Raw genomic sequence first — 18,261 nt, 5'->3', positions numbered from 1 at the left:
AAGAGTTTCATTCATATTTGAAATTGTCACCAGCTATATTAAAAAAATGTTTTTCTAATAAATATAATTAAACATTTTGGATACCTATATTTTGTGATAACTTTTTCTAAATCTAATAACTTTAAAGTGTTTTTTTTTTATTGGCTACTTATTATTTAAACTAAATTTAACCACTGTTTTAAGTCAAAACATCTTGATAGCGCTGTCTTGACTGATGTTTTTAAAAAGTATTTCAATATATAAATATAACCTTTAATTGCCAGCATACAAGAATTTCCTATCGATAACTTCATTTACAGTAGTCACAATAAAATTAGTCTTAGAATTATAAGAAATCAATGTTTGAAAATCCCCCAACGTAACTCACAATGCACGCCGAGGGTGGAAATAATGTTGCCATTCGTCATAAATTCAATAGGCACTTAATGGACGCCTGGGACTTTCTTCCTCTTTGTTTAAACCATTTAAGGGTCAGTGATAATAATATACAGAACACAGTACTTTAATGTTATTTTTAATAGCCTTTTCATTAGAGAGAAACCGCAGTTATATTGTTCTATTTAAAAAAATTAAACTTTCATTAGGTATTCTGCTTTCTAATAAATCTTGGGTACATATTTTAGAAGAATTCTAAAATTAATTGGGAACAATTTTATCAATACAAAATTTCTGAAAATTTTATGAAATAATGAGTTTTATTTTCTTTAATTAATAAAAAATATATTATTTTTAGTAAGTACGCAAAGTGGCGTCATCTTGTATCAGATAGTAATATTACCGGAGTCAAGGTCTGCCACAAGGTCACATGATGTATCATAGACAAGAATCTTAAAAGTAAAAAAAACCATTTAAGATAATCCTATAATTAATAATATAATAATACATTTTATAAATATTTTAATTTTTATTAAATTGGTTTCCTTAAAATACAATATATGATTACAGAGCATGTGATTTGCAACTCTTAAAAAGTAAACATTAAATATGTCTGACGTCAGTGTTGTCAAAAATTGATGTGTCATGTCTTGATGTAATATTTTTGTCCCACCACAACAATAAAATAGCAAAAAAATACCCTGAAAAAAATTAGAGAAATTTATAACTGTGCTAGAAAACCTGGAAAAGGCGAAGCAACATAATGCACTGGTTTGGAGGGACAATCGCTGAAGCAGTAACACTGTCGAAACAAAAAAATGCGATTTTTGTTGTTTTCGTTGAAGGTTTGTTACTTTTGAATCTCTCTATCTTTTCTATGTGCTTCAACAATATTTTAAATTTTAATTTGATAAATTGTATATCCACCTATTATTACGTCAAAGTAAAATTTCGTAACCATTGGACATTACTACAAAGTTCATATTGATTATTTAACCCTACTATAAATGTTACAAAATATTCTTGTATATTAGTTAATCAATTGAGATATCGGATAACCTAACGAACAATAACATTATATTCGACTTTAGCCTTTTGTTATATTTTTAAAGGTTAACTTAAATGTGATGAAAGGTTAATAATAAGTAAAATTTTGTATAAATGTAATAATTTATTTGCTTAGTAATTGCACTGATGAAGAAAATTACTGCATACATAGACAAAGAGGCCATTTTCAACAAAAAATTTTAATACGCAACACATACTCCATAGTCTTTGCTGTATGCATGTTGATATTTTCTATCTAGTATGTTAATAGAAGTTATTTTCATATATATTTTGTGTTTTGCTGATCTTTTTGGTCGCACCATTAAATATATGTCTGTCCTATTAGCAATAAGAAAGTAAATGTTGTCTACAGGAGACAATGACTTGTCAAAGGAATTAGCAGCAACAATTGACAATGGATTGGTTTTGAAACGATTAGCTGATCCCACAAACTTCCTAGCAATAAAACTGAAGAGTGGAACTGAAAATTATACATATTTTGCACAAATTTGTATCCTTTTTTGAAATTGTTAATTTTACAAGCAAATCTACTTATTTTTGTTACTAGGAAATAGAATTTACCACTTAGTTTTGTTATTTTAATAATTTCCTTAATACCATGTTAGATCAATTTGTGCCTGTACCATCACTATTCTTCATTGGAAATAATGGGACACCTTTAGAAGTTGTTTGTGCTGGTGTTGAAGCGCAGAATCTTGCAGAAAGGATTGACCGTATCCTTGAAGTGCACTGTAAGTAATCAAGAATTAAAGAAATTGCATAAATAAAAGAATGTAGCAGACACACTTAAGTGCCACTTTTTCTTTTTCGTCATTAGTAAGAATTGAGAAGAGAAGAGAAAGAGGCCTTGTGTGATTGAACAGTAAGCGTGTATTGCATTGTTTGTTATCAGATCCTATTTTATCTTTTCATGTAAATTTCTTAAACTATTTCAGACCAAGGTAAACCAGTGCAACCATCTACATCAAAACAAAATATAAAGGAAGAAACTAAGAACTTACTGCAGTCTGAAGCCGCTGCCACTGAAAAGACTGCCACAACACCTAAAGAGAATGGACCTAAAACATCAGAAGAATCTGGTAAGACCTGCAATTATTAAAAACATTAATTTGAAATCCTAAGTTTTAGCTCAATAGAGTAAAACTATTGTTTCATATACTAACTGTGGATTCAGAATATTGCCTTAAGTGCTGACACAAGCTTTGTTGAGAAATGATTTACAGATTATAAAACTTTCAATAAAGTTTAGATTTCAAAGCTTGTAATAATTATTTTACTAAAGCAAGCTTGTCTTAATAATATCTGAGTTGGTGTTAGTCTAAAATATGGATAGTAATACTTGTAATGTTCTCGACAGAAATCTCTGGACCAGCTGCTAAGATTCCTAAGACTGTGCATCATGAAGTAACCCGTTCGGGGACTGAGTATGACGTGGTGTGTGATGGTGATGTGTGTGTCCGGAAACCAAAGACAGGCCAAGATACCCCAGGGCCAAGTCATAGGGAGGATACCAATGCTGAAACCACTATGGAGGTGGTAAGCCTATTTTAAAATTACAGACTGGAACTTAAAATTATCTGAGGAAATATTTGACAAAGTTAATGTGTTTTTTTCCTGTAAAATAAAAAGTGTGATGATTTATCTGTATAGGAAAACCCAGTTGAAAACATACCTGATGTAAATGCAGAGGAGAAGATAGAAAGAGCTAAAGAACTCATCGAAGCAAGACGAAGAGAAAAGGCAGAAAAGGAAAAACAGGTATTTTTACATTCTGTTTATTTTAACATGATTTTTATTCAAATCAAATCAAAATCATTTATTCATTTAGGTAACACAATGTATGCTTCAACATCAATAGATAAAAACATATTAACAACTAGTTTCACAAAATAAATTTAATTTATACTTTAGCCTCAATAACACGTGGTAATCATGATATTGAATTGTAGCTTATATGACACGTTTGTCGGTTTACCATAGCAGTGCCATCTATTGATTACTTACTCAATCCAGTCGAAAAGTATCGACATCTGTTAGAATCTTTTGGAGTAAAGAGATAATTGTGACTGTCAATTAATTACATTCAAATAATTTGCAATAAAATAAAATTGCGACTATAATTAAAGATCTAAGCTATCCTATCTCTTAAGGACTAGACTGCTCACAGTGTGCCAATTTTATTTAAAATCGGTTAAGTAGCTTACGAGTCCTTCGCGGACAAACAGTGACAGGAGATTTATATATATTAAGATAATCGAAGCATAGAACGGAAGAAGAACTGGCAATAAACTCTTTTTAATTGCCATGTTTTTTGTTTTACACAATGATTTTAAAGAGCTGCAACCATTACCCCATGTTCATTAAATTAATTTTTTTTTACTTATTTTTGCTGTACTTTTAGTTGGAGAGGGAAAAAGAGTTGGAACGAAGAGCGACAGGTCAAGGTGTTGCAGAACTCAAGAGATGGCAGGCCGAACAAGAGTTCAAGCAGATACAGGTATCTTCATTTGACTCAAAATATATTCATATTGGTTAACAAGTATGAACGTCAAAAAAATTAAGTAATTTGTAATACGAAAATGATCATATTTTGTGAATGCTTTGTTTAAATAAAAATGTATGTAATTTGTATTTCTGTTCGCAGGAGGAAAGGAAACGTGAGAAAATGGAAAATAATTTGGCGAGACAGCGTATATTAGAGCAGATAGCTCAAGACCGTGCTGAGAGGAAGGCTAGGGAACAGCCGCAGACGCAAACGGCTACGACGCCGCCTGCGCAAACGCAACTGAGTAAGATATCTTATATATATACTAACGGATCCGACGGACGTTGTCCTGTCTACACGTCTTTAATTTCAAAATTTCAATTTTTAATAAGCCATTTTGATGAAAATTATTATATTATTCAAATGTTATGACAATATCTAACGATCCAGCCCATGGTCACACACGATATAACACAATGATAACAAAACTTTTTTTAAATTTCGGGACAGACTAAAATTAAAATTCGAATATTATTTAAAATTTGACACTGCGATGGTAGCGCCGTCTGTCGGATCCAATGTAAAACATTCCAAAATCAACAACAACTAATAAATTGAAAATTAATTAAAAAAACATTGTCCAGCGGACAAAATTGTGAATCTAAACCATTCCCAGATCCCCTTGAACACACACAAAAAACTTCGTCTAAATCGGTCCAGTCGTTTAGGAGGAGTTCAGTCACATACACACGCACACAAGAAATATATATATTAAGATTTTACATTTCTGTCTCCATTTTGCTATAAAACAATTTGCAATAAAATTTTACTTGGTTTTTTCAAAGACTGTGTTTTTGTATTTAAAAAAATGTGTGCCTGTGTTTATAACAATGATACATCTTTATAACTTTATTTTTCGAAAAATGATCTACAATATGCATCACAGTAATTGGTTAAAGTTTAACAAAAGGCGTTTATTATCATAGACATGAATACTAATAATACATTTATTTCATTTTACCTTATTATACCTATATATTGTTAATGTTAATGGCTTGGAATCAAATTATATGGAATAATTAGTATATTATAGCAGTAGAATATTATATTAAACACTTTTTAGATTATGTATTTTTTATGTATGTATGTTATATATAGAAAATATTATTTAATTATGATTTACATTATGTTTACTAAAACAATTAAATTCATTGCTGGCCTAGTGGCTTCAGCGTGCCACTCTCAACCCAGAGGTCGTAGGGTCGAATCCCGGCTTAACCATAGACTTTCTTTCACGCGCACTTAACATTCGCTCGAATGGTGAACAAATGACGTAACGAATCCAATCTTGCCTTAGACCCAAAAGGTCTCCAACGTTTGTCAGGCACAAAAGGCTGACTATCGACTTGCCTGTTTGATTGATGATAGATCACACAGAAATCTGGTGATATTTATTTTACTATAGATTATACTTGCTATTTTAAAAATGATTTTGCCAACCTCAATGCCTTATCCATATATTTCTCATTTTAAGTTTATATTTATTAATTAGTATCACAAATCCTTTGTATATGTACCAAAAATAATAGATTTTTTTACATAGCCTCTGGAGATGGCTCTCCCCGCGCGAGAGTCCAATTCAAGATGGCGAATGGCGAATCTCACACCGCGCATTTCGAAGCGTCCACTACTGTTGAGGAACTGCATCAGTATGTCGCTGATAACTTGCAGGTAAAACAGAACAGATATTTATTATTTTTATATAATTATATAACACTAGCTGACAAATGTTGTTTTGCCATGTATATTAGGGGGCGTCCATAAATTACGTGAGGTGTTTTTTTTTAATTTTCTGCAAAATGGGCCAAAATAGTATTTTTTTTTTTGTTTCAATCAGAAAAAAAATTGCGTGATATTTGCCGAGACCCCCCCTCTCTCCAACGTGAGATTAGATGAGATTTGACTCGACCACCTCCCCCCTTAAACACCTCACGTAATTTATGGACGCCCCCTTATTTGTAGGAAACAAAAAAAAAGAAACTATTAAAAATAATAATTGCGATTTAGGGGTTGATTGTAAAGGGTTGAAAATTCAGGGTTATATGTATTTACTAATGCTGTATTATAAAAAAATAAAAAATAAAGTTTTTTTTTATCTAAAATTGAAAAAAATTGGGCGTAGAACGGAAGAGAATAACTGGCAATAAACTCTCCGCCACTATATGTGGATATAAAATAAGTTTTTTGGTATTATTATTAACAGATGACAATAGTTAGACAAATAGTTAATAGTTATAGGTAAATAATATAGAAAATAAATAAAAATAAGATGGTATTAATTTTAATTAGATAAGTAAGCGTTTGGAGATGGGCCAATGTAAAAAGTTATATTTGTAGGAAATAAAAAGGCTTTTTTTTTTTTTTATTTATTATTAACAGATGACACGTGCCTCGTTTTCTCTCTGGACGGCGTTTCCTCGTCGCGAATTGACAGAAAACGATGCGACTCTGCGCGATTTACAATTAATCCCTTCTGTGGCCTTGCTCGTGCTTCCGAGACGATCCAACGTCGTGTCTTCTAGTCCTTCGCCATTTAGTTCTCTTATTGGTGAGTGTCCTATGTACGATATTTATTTATTCACACTTCGTTGCTAGAAAGAAACACAAATAACACAATACATAAAAATTACAAGGGATGCAATGGGCGGCCTTATTGCTAACAAGCGATCTCTTCCAGGCAACCCTAGTAAGAAAAGAAAACAATAAATAAAGAGAATGATGAGTGCAAGAAGTGCATAACCAGAAGTTATATAAAAAACAAAATATATTTATATTAATCTATAGAACCTTAATCTAGAGATTTATGTTAACAACAAATCAAATTACTGTTGTGATAATCCTTTTTAGTACGTATATTATTATTTTTAAAACATATATATTAACATACTTGGTCAATAGGAAACATCCCTACGCCACAAAACGGGGAAATTCATATTACATTAATTTGTAGATTGAATGTTGCGAAAATTAGTTTGTTTTATTAACAATTTCCTAGTGTTTCATTTAGTAATGTCAACAATTTAATTATTAATGAAAAATTATAAATAGTGGGCATAAGAATTTTAGAAAAGCTGCATTGGGGCTTGGGGCAAAAAGGTTGGGAAAGACTGATGTCATGCGATTCCTCACGATGTTTTCGTTTATAAGAATGTTGAAAATTGCACAGATTCGAACGCACGATCTTAAGGTTAGCATCGCTGCTATTATTTTATTACAATTGTTTTTTTTTCAGCATTTTTCTCACAGCTTTTCTCCTCGATGGTGTTGGATCCATCATATCAGCTATACACGTGGATTCGGTCGCGTTTGTTTGGGGCAACGAACCCCACACCCACCACGGGAAACGCTTCGCCGGGGAACATTCCTCCAGGCAACATTCCACCCAGTATCAGGCGCAGGGGAAACGTACATAGACTGACAGGGGACAGGCCAGACGATGATAATAATACATGGAATGGAAATTCTACACAACAAATGTAAGTTTTTTAAGACAAATTAAATAAAATAAAAATAAAAAATAGTTTTTCTCACATTGTATTTGCACTTCCCTGTATTTAATTAATTAAATATTTTACAGGTAAACGATGTATAAGTATGAACGATGTATGAAGATTTCACAATTACTAGGTCGTCATATAATTTATATTTAAATAACTGTTTTCTAAGTAATATACAGCACAGCCTACATTTAAAATATCTGGCGTACTTAAGAGACAAATTATTATTTATTCAGTTATATTTTATGATTTAGTTGAAATATTAGAGAATTATTCAGTATGAAAAATTTATATTGATATACATAATTAAACACCATTTTTTTTAATACGCTTCCGATGTGTGTAAATCATTTAAGACAAAAAGAGTGGTATATTAGGTCCCGAAATATAAACCCGTGATTATTTTAATTCGATCACATGTAATATAATTTTGAATTTATAATCTATATCGATAATTAAATGTAAAACTATATTAGAAACATTAAAACAGGACTCGAGCCTTATTCATATTCGTTTTCTAGTATAGTTATAAATGATTGTGATCTAATTTATAGATAATAAATATGTTTATATTGCATTTTGTATTTTTATTGTGTTTTTACGAAATTGTATTTCCAACTTTATATATTATAGAACAAAGTCTGTCCAAATATGGCTCGTAGTAATTACGATTGGTTTATTATATATTGAAATCCAGCTTCCTTTATTGACTTATAAATTAACAGTTACAAAATAATCAAAATGGAATACTTATGATTCAAATGTAAAGGAATGCTTTAAACTCGTTAAAAAAAGTTTTCATAGCTAAATTTCAATTTCTTCATTTGTTTAACAATATAGGATATACATCCGTACATGAATGAATGAAATGAAACTTTTTTTTAATTTTAGGCTGAATATGCTTGTCTGACTACCAAGAAAAATATAGACTTCGCAAACTCTATGGTTGCATAGAGTATAACAAACTTATAACAGAAAATGACATTTATCGTTTTTTAAACACGTGACAATTATTAGTTTGTCAGATAAGTCTATCGAACGTTCTGGATTTTTTATTTATAGTAAGAATGACAATGGCTTAAAGGTCTCGTTACCAGGCCATAAAATTATTTAAAAAAAATGACGTTTAAAAATATTAAATTACAAGCATTAAATATCTACGTTACTCTCTCTTAACGATCTAATATCAATGTATTGTTACAAAAAATCGTATAGCATATAATTTAGATCACTTTCACTCATAAAACTTGAATTAGGGTTCCGTTTGGGGTCATTTGCATCATATTAAAATTTTGCCTTAAATATTATAAAGATTCGTATCTGCATTGACATTTATTAAACAAGGTCTAGCTGGCGACCGACTATTCTATATGATTTGCTCATATGGCAGACTTTTTTAATAGCGATAATTGTACGATCACTAATATTAAGGACCACGTCTGCCACTGCTACGTTTTCAATTAAAACCCTAATTGGTCGCTCGTTCAATTCCCTTTTTTCATCTTTTTCCAGATCTTTATATGTTCGCAGGATTTATCTGATATGTTAAAAATAGGAGTGCAAATTGTTCACTCTGACATTAGATACGATATCTAGAGGCCGCCAACTGGGGGTTCATCGCGCACTGCAGCAAGTTGATTGTAAAGTAGTAAACGCACTGCCTGTAATATGCAGAACCTAAAATTTTATCTATCTTGAATTTAAAGACAATGACCGTTGTCATTTAGTTAAAATTAACTGGCTCGTGACGAGTTCGAATCCAGCACGCGATACTTTCTTTCCGTATTGGAATTAATTGTAATTGCACAATCGTTACGTTGTCATTGATAATTCATTATAATATGTATTAACAGAACAGAATATCTACTGATGATTAATAAGTTATTGAGAAAGTATTTGATAATGTACATAGATTTATAAATAAGTTAAAAATTCTCGTGAATAAATTGGTTTATGATAAATGTAATTTATAATTATATAAAATATCATATAATATATAAGGGCACTATTAGCCCACCAGGTGGTCAGCGTGCGACTTTCAACCCAGAGGTCGTAGATTTGATCCCCGGCTGCCCAAAAGTGCACCAATGTTATTCCATCTATGTGCACATTTAACATTCGCTCGAACGTTGAAGGAAAACATCGGTAGGAAACTGGGTTAGATCGAAAAACTTCGACGGCGTGGCAGGTACAGGCGAAAAAATACCTACTACTACCTGTTAAATTAACGAATGATCATGAAACAGATACAAAAATCCCAGTTCTAAATAGGTTGTAGAGCCTGATTTTTTTATGATTTTACCAATTTAAATTTGATACAAGTAACTTAATAGAAAATAAATCTTAAACGTCAATTACAAATACTTAAATCAGCTAACGAAACATAGTCACAGGAAATAGGAAAAAAATCAATGAACATTTCTTAGTACATTTTAAAAACACCCTAAAACAAAGAGAAAATCCCTTTATAATTCTGAAGAAATATCAAATAGTGAATAATAATAAAAAAATGTTGGTAGACGCGGTGATCGTTTAAGCACTATTATTAGGATTATGGCACTGTTATTAAGTTACGATACGTATATGTTTGAAAATAGTGTGCAGAGATAGGAAATGTGCAATTACTTTCAATAAAGAGGTGTGTCAATGTTATAAATTGTGTGAGAAACAACAATACAATGAGATATGATACACATAACGGTTGATGCACAGACTCACACGATCTAAGGTTATAATATTTGTTCCTAGATATCTTATATCTTTAAACGAGCAATTCTTGTATACATATAGGTATATTATATAATTGGAATCTCGGAATAGGCTCCATCGATTTTCATGAAATTTAGTATACGGGGGGGGAGTGGGTTCGGGGGTGATAAATCGATCTAGCTAGGAATCATTTCTAGAAAATGTTATTTTATTATGCGATATGATCGAAAAATAGTATTCATATTTCATCATTTTATTAGTATGTGATTCGTGCTTAAATGTAATTTCCAAAAAACATAGTTTATAAAAAAATACAGAGGAAAGCTTGGTCATCCAGGTACTACTTAATAAATAAAGAGAGCAACATGTTAGAGAGTGGAACTCTTACAATAGAAATGGCGGGAATAGAAGTTAGCCAGAAAAAGTGCACCCAGATGACATGTATTTAAATGTTAAGTATTTGAAATAAAACGCTCTTATTATTATTGTTATAATAAATAGACTAATGGCGTCAAATATCTGTATCTATTTCATTTAGTTTATTCTAATAGATAGACAAGTAGGTGTTAAGACTTCCGCGCTTGATACACGCCTTCGACTTTTTACGTTTATGCTATGCTGCACTCATGACGGTGTTTCCATACGAGCTAGTGTGAAGTACGTAAAATTTAATAATTTGCAAGTTATCAAATCTGAGAACCAAGATGAGTTTCAGTCAGCTTGAGTGAGTTTTTTTTTGGCTCTTACCCGGTTTGTGCATTAGCCTTGAGTGAGTTTAATGACGAAACTTAAATGCATTCAACTTCTTGATACGCTTGGTGCACCTGATTCGACGAGACCGGTTCAAATAATTATAGTTAAAAAAATTTGTTTAAATGTAAATTAAAATCTTCTTAATTTTAATTACTTCTTATTTTTACGTTAAAACATATTTCCGTGATAAGCATTTATAGGTTTTATACTATTTCAAATCGTATTATCAATTAAAGAGTGCAAGAGAAAGCAGAGCTATCCTAGTCCTATTCCACATTACGGATTTTCAATGGCTGAAGTTTAATTCTAACAGATTGGTGTGCGAAAGACGTTAATCCTCTTGATACTCACAAATCGAGTGGTCCTGAAGGCCTTCCCTCGATCGTTCTTAAGACTTCTGCTTCTGAATTGATTCCGGTGCTTACACTTTTTCCTTTTGTCGTGTCTCCGCAATTTGCGAGAGTTCTCCTTCGTAAGTCACACAGCCTCAGTATGCTTGAGGTTGTCATTTCGAAAGATCAAAGATCCAATTCTATTTTGTTTTGCGAACTAGCGAACTGTGGAATCGACTCCCGTTGGGGGTCTTCCCTGAGAGATACGACCTCCAACATTCAAAATATTTACAATTTACAATCTAATATTCAAAATTCGGGCGTACTCCTGCCTCTTCTTCTTCTTCAAGTGCCTCTCCATTACTGGAGGTTGGCCGTCAGTTTCCTGAAAGGCGTCTCGTCCTGCGCCAGATGCAGCAACTCTTCCGCATTTGCAATACCTGTCCACTCCCTGACGTTGCGAAGCCATGACTTCTTCCTTCGACCAACACGCCGTTTTCCCTGGCCCAGGTACGCAACTTTTCGCTGCGTAATTCTGCATAAGTTTTTTCACCATTCCAACACGTTTCAGAACCTCCTCGTTAGCTCCTCCCTCACAGGCCGGCAATGCACTCACTAAAAATGGGTTTCTATGGGCTACGATGGCTGGTATTTTTGGGCGTCCTGCAGGCTCATTTGAAATCTGAGTTTCAACTAACAAATTTTTATATCAAATTGTTTGGTGGCTCTTGAAACCAGATTGATTGATGTTTCAAGACATACTATATGTATTTACTAAATACTAAGCTCGCAGAGAATTCGGTTATTTCATCACTTTTATTACGGTCATAAACTTTCTTTTAATGAAAATCACTACATTATTTGCATAACAAGAAACGTAAAATCTGTGTCAAAGTCTCCTTTTTACTTAGGAAAACGTTTGCTTTCCAAATCCTACGATTTTGTAACTTTAGTCACGCATGACGGATGTTAACTTTTTGATTATTTGAACCTAACAAGGATGAATGAAAAAGCGAAAGTTTTTGTTCATATTGCTATTTTGTATACCGTGTGTAGCGGTAGATGTTAGGGCTGCCATAAACAACAAATACAAATTTGAATTGTGTGAAAAAATGAAAATTGTAATGTGTTAATTACATTGCATTGTTTTGTTTTGCATTTAATGACATTACATAACACTTCTTGTTTAAAGTATTACCAGGTATTCCTATAATTTATTCGTTAGTGTAAAGCGACCAGACGAGTTCTCATTTACGAAAATTGGATCTCTGTATTTAAAATACAATTAATTCATCTAGGTGACTTATTAGCAAATAGAAACACATGGACATTAAAATACAATAAAATATTTCAAATTTATGCTTACTATCAGTTCAAATAAAAAACGAAAACTTATTATTTTCTTGATCAAAAACTATGCTTGATGGCGAAGATACCTACAACTTAACAAAAAAGGTCAAAATAAGTAAATAGGAACACTCAATTTATAGTGAGTACTTTTTTTAATTTTTTTATTAATTTTATGACCTCGTATAATATTACATTTTTACATGTTCAGTACTTTGGAGTAGCAACACTTCACTATAGTGAGAACAATATGCAAACACAGGCAGAACAAATCTTATTAGTGATATCAATAGAATAATATCAATGGTCAAAGAAAGTTATTATGTAGGACAACTGACAACCCTACCATCAATTGTGGAGAAAGAAGAAATGGCGGTCATTGGACTGTCAGTTTTGACAGCGCACTGGCCGCGCGATGACGCGCGCCAAATTTTTCAATAAAATAAAAACATAGCAAAACCCCTTCTTCATTCCAAATGATGGATATAAAAGACATTATAAAATGGTTTATACCATGTTTTCATTTACTATTGCGTTTCGCTAGAATGGATGTGCGTTTGACTTTCGTTTGTTTATTTTTATTTTTTTCGTGTCCCAGTTACGCGGGAAAAGTGAACAGTGCAAAAGATGTAGGTTTTAGTGGAAAACATTCTAAACAATTAAATATTATTAGTGATTATTATAATTATAGCCAAAGCAATGTTCCTTTAAGTGAAGAAAGGTCTAGTTTGGAAGGAGATACCTCGATGGGTAAGTGGCGAGTTAAATTAGGGTCACTGACGAAGCTTTAAATACCTTTTGCTATAAAGACGTGATTTCTAATACATACAGTTTTAATGAATACGGCTTTTTTTAATTATTCGGCTGAATGTTTGAATCCTAATATTTTTTTTTAGGTTTTTAATGGAACCAAGTTAAATATTTATTTTGATGTCATACTGGTCATTCTTGAACTAAAAGGCTCTTGAAAATGTTTGAATAACATTTGCTTTGAGGCCAGGTTAAAATTTTACGATAATTCTTACGTTTTGCTATTAATTTAATTCGTTGAAGTTGTGAAAATCATGAAAGATCAATAATACACTTACATATGATTAAATAATAATAAATAATAAATATCAGATCTTTTTGAAATTATTTGTATATTTATTACCTATTTTTTTTTTAGTTTTAATATAAAATATTATGATTTTTTTATATATCCCCAGAGTTGTTGTATTCTTTTATATCCACTGTTATTCAGTTATTTGTATTTTATTGTTGATAAAATATTTCTTGCTAATACAAACTCTGAAAAAAATACCTAAGTATAAAAATTATACTTTTTAATATATATTTTTTTTCGGAGTTTCCAATTAGGTGCGCCAGTATCTAATTTGTACTCATGTTATTTTCTCGACTGAGTATATATGAATAGAAGTTGGGAATAAGTTACCTACTTGAATTTAAGAAAATCAAGGTAATATGACGTTATGAGATACATAAATAACTCTTTATGGTTTAGTAACTAAAGCACAATATGGCGAACACCGGAAGGTCCTGGGTTTAGTTTATACTAAATACTTAATTCGGATTTGTACGTAGGTGGTCCCAAAGTTCTAGACAGGCACATTATTTTTAAATTTCGAACATGATTTTATAAAAAAATTATTGCATTCTATTTTTGAATGTTTGAGTATTGTTTTAAATCAAACAAAAATAACTTTCCGAATGAAACTTTTGAGATTGAACGAATAGTTGTTATTACGGTGCACAGCTGTGGGCACTCGCCGAGTATCATTTTGAAGTTGCTCAAAAATTTAAATATAACGGTACACATACGTATATCATACATAATGTTGAAAATTATTAGACATCTGTTTAATTTTTTCTAAATTACTTTTAATTTATTATCTGATTGCGTATCAGGGAGCGTTCAAGTATTACGTCACACAATTTTTGGAGATTCTTGACTAGGAAAACGGTTCGTTATCACCCTGTGACTTATTACACCTTAAAGTTGCCATTTATGTGGTGTAAAGTATCGAAAAGTCGAAAATAATATTAACAATAACGCATTATTCAATCCCCGACCCGCATCGTAACGTTTTATCCCAAAATCCCCCCCTTTAAATTCTTTACGCAATTTGAAAGCTCCCTCAGGTGATCAGCCAATTGTGTCTAACATACGTTGTATAGACAATCCCCTCCATGTTTTCCTTCATCAACAAGAGTTAATTGCGCTCGAAGAAGGAAAAGCTTAACAGGAATTTACACGCGACCCCAGGGTTAGTTGCACGCTTAAACCAGTAGATAATAATTATAAATTTGAAATTGCGAGACTAACATATATTTTCTAAATTCACATTTTGAATTCGCAAAATAAGCACAATTTCTTTACGTGGCCGAGATTTCACAGCACATTGAGGACAACGAGTAGCCTTAATCACAATCGGCAAAAACTGTATTTTCTAAAATATAATACCTAAGTACTTTATGGAGTAGAAGTAATAGATATCTCTGTCCCATATAAATTCTAAATGCGTATCTCATAACTGTGTTTGGAAAAATGCTTAACTTTCGAAAGTTTTTATTAATTAAATAATTGACCCGGGTAGGTGCCTTTAAAAATAATAAAAATTTAAGGTAATATTTACGGGCGATCTAAAGTCGGGAAGAAGGGGGTGAGTTTTTAAGGGTAAAAACGGTTTAACTCGATTTCCGGCATAAAATATTCCCATTAAATAAACTATATCCAGAAATGGATTATTGTTTTTATAATAAGTAGATGCTATTTTCATTATTATCCTATTTATTAATTATTTTTATAATCAATAAATGTGCCAGAATTATGCCATATTTTTTAAACAAGGCCTAGTTTATGAGCAAACGGGACAATAAATTTTGAATATTTTTTTTTTCAGTATTCTGCCTTAACAGTTACTTACTTACTGATTCGGTAGAACGCCAAAATAATACCCACATCAATTATCCTACATAAAAACCATTAAAAAATTATACTTATATTCCTAAATCTTAAAACTAACAATATAGAAACCAATCTTGTTAACTCAGCCAGTGTACAAACAAAAAGATCTACCTCCATAGAACATTTCTTTAACTATTTGTATTGCTCGCGTGAGTGGCGCTTTGCTAACCAAGTTGGAATGTGCGCGCGGTACATCCAAAAGTTTAGACGTAAGCCTCAGGTTTCTACTTGTTACCCGTAGACCCAGTCTCTCCATTATATCGAGATTATGCAACCGACCCGTAAGTATCAATGTTCATGATTCTACACTTCATGTATATCTTATCAATTTCCAGGTCGAACCTTCGGTCGTCCGTTCAAGAAGATGATCCAAGCGTTCATACCACTCGCATTTCAAATGGGCGCGGCATCCACTTGGGCCGTCATTGCTGCACTTGTGGGTGTCAAGACATTAGCGATAACACTACTTATTCTGAAAATCTTGTTAATAGCTGGAGCTGCTAAAGTAAGTATTAAATTTTTTTCCGATAAACGAAACCTGAAAAACGCATTGAATTGACCAAAAACAAACTACTTAAATAATAGAATAAACAAATTTTTTTTTTAATTTTTTTTATAGAACAGGGGCAAACGGGCAGGCGGCTCACCTGATGTTAAGTGATACCGCCGCCCATGGACACTCTCAATGCCAGAGGCCTCACAAGTGCGTTGCCGGCTTTTAAGAATTGTGTTATTTGGGTGTTTTTAGAATGCGTAGTGTTCGTATTGTAAAGTACCAAAGAATTCATGACTAAATGAGACACTAATACTTATGAATTTCTTTGCAATATTAACGACATTATCAAGAGATAAGTACGCACGGTTAGATATATGCGGGTACATATAAGGGGTGTACTATTAGGAAATTGCAGAAAAGTAACTTAAAAATTATTCATTTTCGTGTTATATAATTTTTAGATTGGCGCACTATTTGGTGCAGCTAAAGGTCATCATGGCGGATGGGAGCAACCTCACCAGAAAGAAATTCATCTGCACATACATGGACAACACGGTGAAGAACATGTTCCTCTATGTATGTATATCCTCCTATTTATTAATTGAAAATTATCTTAATATATATATTTCTTGTGTGCGTGTGTATGTGACTGAACTCCTCCTAAACGACTGGACCAATTCTGATGAAATTTTTTGTGTGTGTTCGTGGAGATTCGAGAATGGTTTAGATTCACAATTTTGTCCGCTGGACAATGTTTTTTTTAATTAATTAGTAGTTGTTGATTTTGGAATGTTTTACATTTGAATAATAATTTTCATCAAAATGGTCCAGAATGTTTTAGCTTATTAAAAAAAGTTTGAAATTTTCAAATTAAAGACGTATAGACAGGACAACGTCTGTCGGATCCGCTAGTTTATTTATAAATACCGAGCATCGTTGAATTTTCTATTTTCTATATCAGAGTCCTCTAGTGTCCAGTTTGAGAGCATTAAAAATTATACATTTTAGTACATCTACTGACAGATAGATGGCGCTATAACCAATCAAGTTTCAATGTTTTAAAGCATTTTATATCCATATCTTTACAATAAAACTCAAATATTTAATTGCATTATATAATTTTTGTATAGTTAATTATAATTATGAATTATAGTATGAAAGGACATATTTTCCAAGAAATTCATAAACTTTTTTCGTAGTTTCTATGCAATAACAGATGGTGCTTTTTACAGCGTCATGGAGTCGGGAGGGTCAAAATTCGGATCCTAAGCATGTAAATGTGGTGTATGAGCCATATGGCGGACCACAGACTATAAGCACACCTTATGGACATTATATGAAGATTGAACCAGCTAATCAACAGCAATAACTCAACAAATATATTATAGTGAAAAAGCTGGCTTAGCTTTGTAGGACAGATTTAAAGAAATCCATTTTACTTCAGTTTAGTTAAATATTAATTCTGAATTTAAGTAAAATATGAGAAATTGGTGTTCGGTACGTTGTCTTAAAGAGTGCCAAAAATATGCCGGACTCGAGTTCACGTTCAATTGACTTTAAAGTATAGAAAACTTGTATTCTGAGTCAGGTTTTAATGAATTATACCGATTGGTAAATAGTACTAAAGTTACCAAATATACACAAAAAAACAAGTATTATAATTATTTAATTATGTTTAATATATGTAATGAAGTGAATAATAGAATAATCTTGCTTATGCTTCTTAAGATAAGAAAGGAAACAAACAAATGTAATAAAATTTTATTTTTAAGTATTATTTATACTTACTGTTGAAAGTTCATTTTACCATTAATTTCTTCAGACGCACATTTTAGCTGCTTATTTTGTGATTTTAGGGAAAAAATCTTAATTGTCCAGTTTGTAATAATATATTCTGAATAATTTATTTTTTTCCTTCAATATACTTCAGGGAAAGGAATATGTTAATCTTATGTTAATTTATTTATTTCTAATGTTAGTATGTTATTTATATAGTGTGATGAAAATAAAACAAATTATTATTTCTTTTCTTTTATTTACCCTTTACCTCGTTATATCTATTATAACAGCAACCTGCAACAGTACTTAGCAACTTTGGAACGATTAGTATCTGTGCATCAGAGATTATCAGCCAATCACAAAAAGTCTCAGTTGCTACACACACACATAGT

At 31.7% G+C, this 18,261-nt stretch overlaps 2 protein-coding genes across 4 annotated transcripts; both read left to right on the top strand.

Moving 5' to 3' along the window:
* The first annotated feature begins 998 nt into the window (after positions 1-998).
* Positions 999-8,062, top strand: LOC110997648 (UBX domain-containing protein 4). Of its 3 annotated transcripts, none has more exons than XM_022265894.2 (12): positions 999-1,220; positions 1,796-1,933; positions 2,049-2,174; positions 2,379-2,522; positions 2,801-2,976; positions 3,094-3,201; positions 3,845-3,940; positions 4,088-4,232; positions 5,532-5,659; positions 6,368-6,536; positions 7,221-7,464; positions 7,566-8,062. In XM_022265894.2, the coding sequence occupies exons 1-12, from the start codon at positions 1,139-1,141 to the stop codon at positions 7,567-7,569; spliced, it is 1,560 nt and encodes a 519-aa protein (XP_022121586.2). In that variant the 5' UTR covers positions 999-1,138; the 3' UTR covers positions 7,570-8,062. The 3 variants fall into 3 exon arrangements, with proteins under 3 accessions (XP_022121586.2, XP_022121583.2, XP_022121584.2); XM_022265891.2 differs by having other exon boundaries at positions 1,000-1,220; positions 2,801-2,979; XM_022265892.2 differs by lacking the exon at positions 7,566-8,062 and having other exon boundaries at positions 1,000-1,220; positions 2,801-2,979; positions 7,221-7,468.
* A 4,967-nt stretch (positions 8,063-13,029) lies between these two features.
* On the top strand, positions 13,030-18,043 carry LOC110997649. The gene is made up of 4 exons (XM_022265895.2): positions 13,030-13,376; positions 15,930-16,099; positions 16,552-16,666; positions 17,323-18,043. Exons 1-4 carry the CDS (start codon positions 13,103-13,105, stop codon positions 17,457-17,459), a joined length of 696 nt encoding a protein of 231 aa, XP_022121587.2. The 5' UTR covers positions 13,030-13,102; the 3' UTR covers positions 17,460-18,043.
* The last annotated feature ends 218 nt before the right edge of the window (positions 18,044-18,261 follow it).

Source organism: Pieris rapae, chromosome 15, assembly GCF_905147795.1.
Source record: "Pieris rapae chromosome 15, ilPieRapa1.1, whole genome shotgun sequence".
In the NCBI taxonomy this organism is placed as follows: domain Eukaryota; kingdom Metazoa; phylum Arthropoda; class Insecta; order Lepidoptera; family Pieridae; genus Pieris; species Pieris rapae.
Note: the sequence above shows the minus strand (reverse complement) of the source record. Positions and strands in the feature narration are given on the sequence as shown.

What these genes read in the sequence shown, in the direction of transcription:
- LOC110997648 (XM_022265891.2), top strand. Translation starts at nt 1,139, where the DNA reads ATGCACTGGTTTGGAGGGACAATCGCTGAAGCAGTAACACTGTCGAAA. An exon ending in TTTTGTTGTTTTCGTTGAAG is followed by an intron (nt 1,221 to 1,795) that starts GTTTGTTACTTT and finishes TGTTGTCTACAG; the next exon opens with GAGACAATGACTTGTCAAAG. An exon ending in AAGAGTTCAAGCAGATACAG is followed by an intron (nt 3,941 to 4,087) that starts GTATCTTCATTT and finishes TTCTGTTCGCAG; the next exon opens with GAGGAAAGGAAACGTGAGAA.
- LOC110997649 (XM_022265895.2), top strand. Translation starts at nt 13,103, where the DNA reads ATGATGGATATAAAAGACATTATAAAATGGTTTATACCATGTTTTCAT. An exon ending in GGAAGGAGATACCTCGATGG is followed by an intron (nt 13,377 to 15,929) that starts GTAAGTGGCGAG and finishes ATCAATTTCCAG; the next exon opens with GTCGAACCTTCGGTCGTCCG. An exon ending in TGAAGAACATGTTCCTCTAT is followed by an intron (nt 16,667 to 17,322) that starts GTATGTATATCC and finishes TGCTTTTTACAG; the next exon opens with CGTCATGGAGTCGGGAGGGT.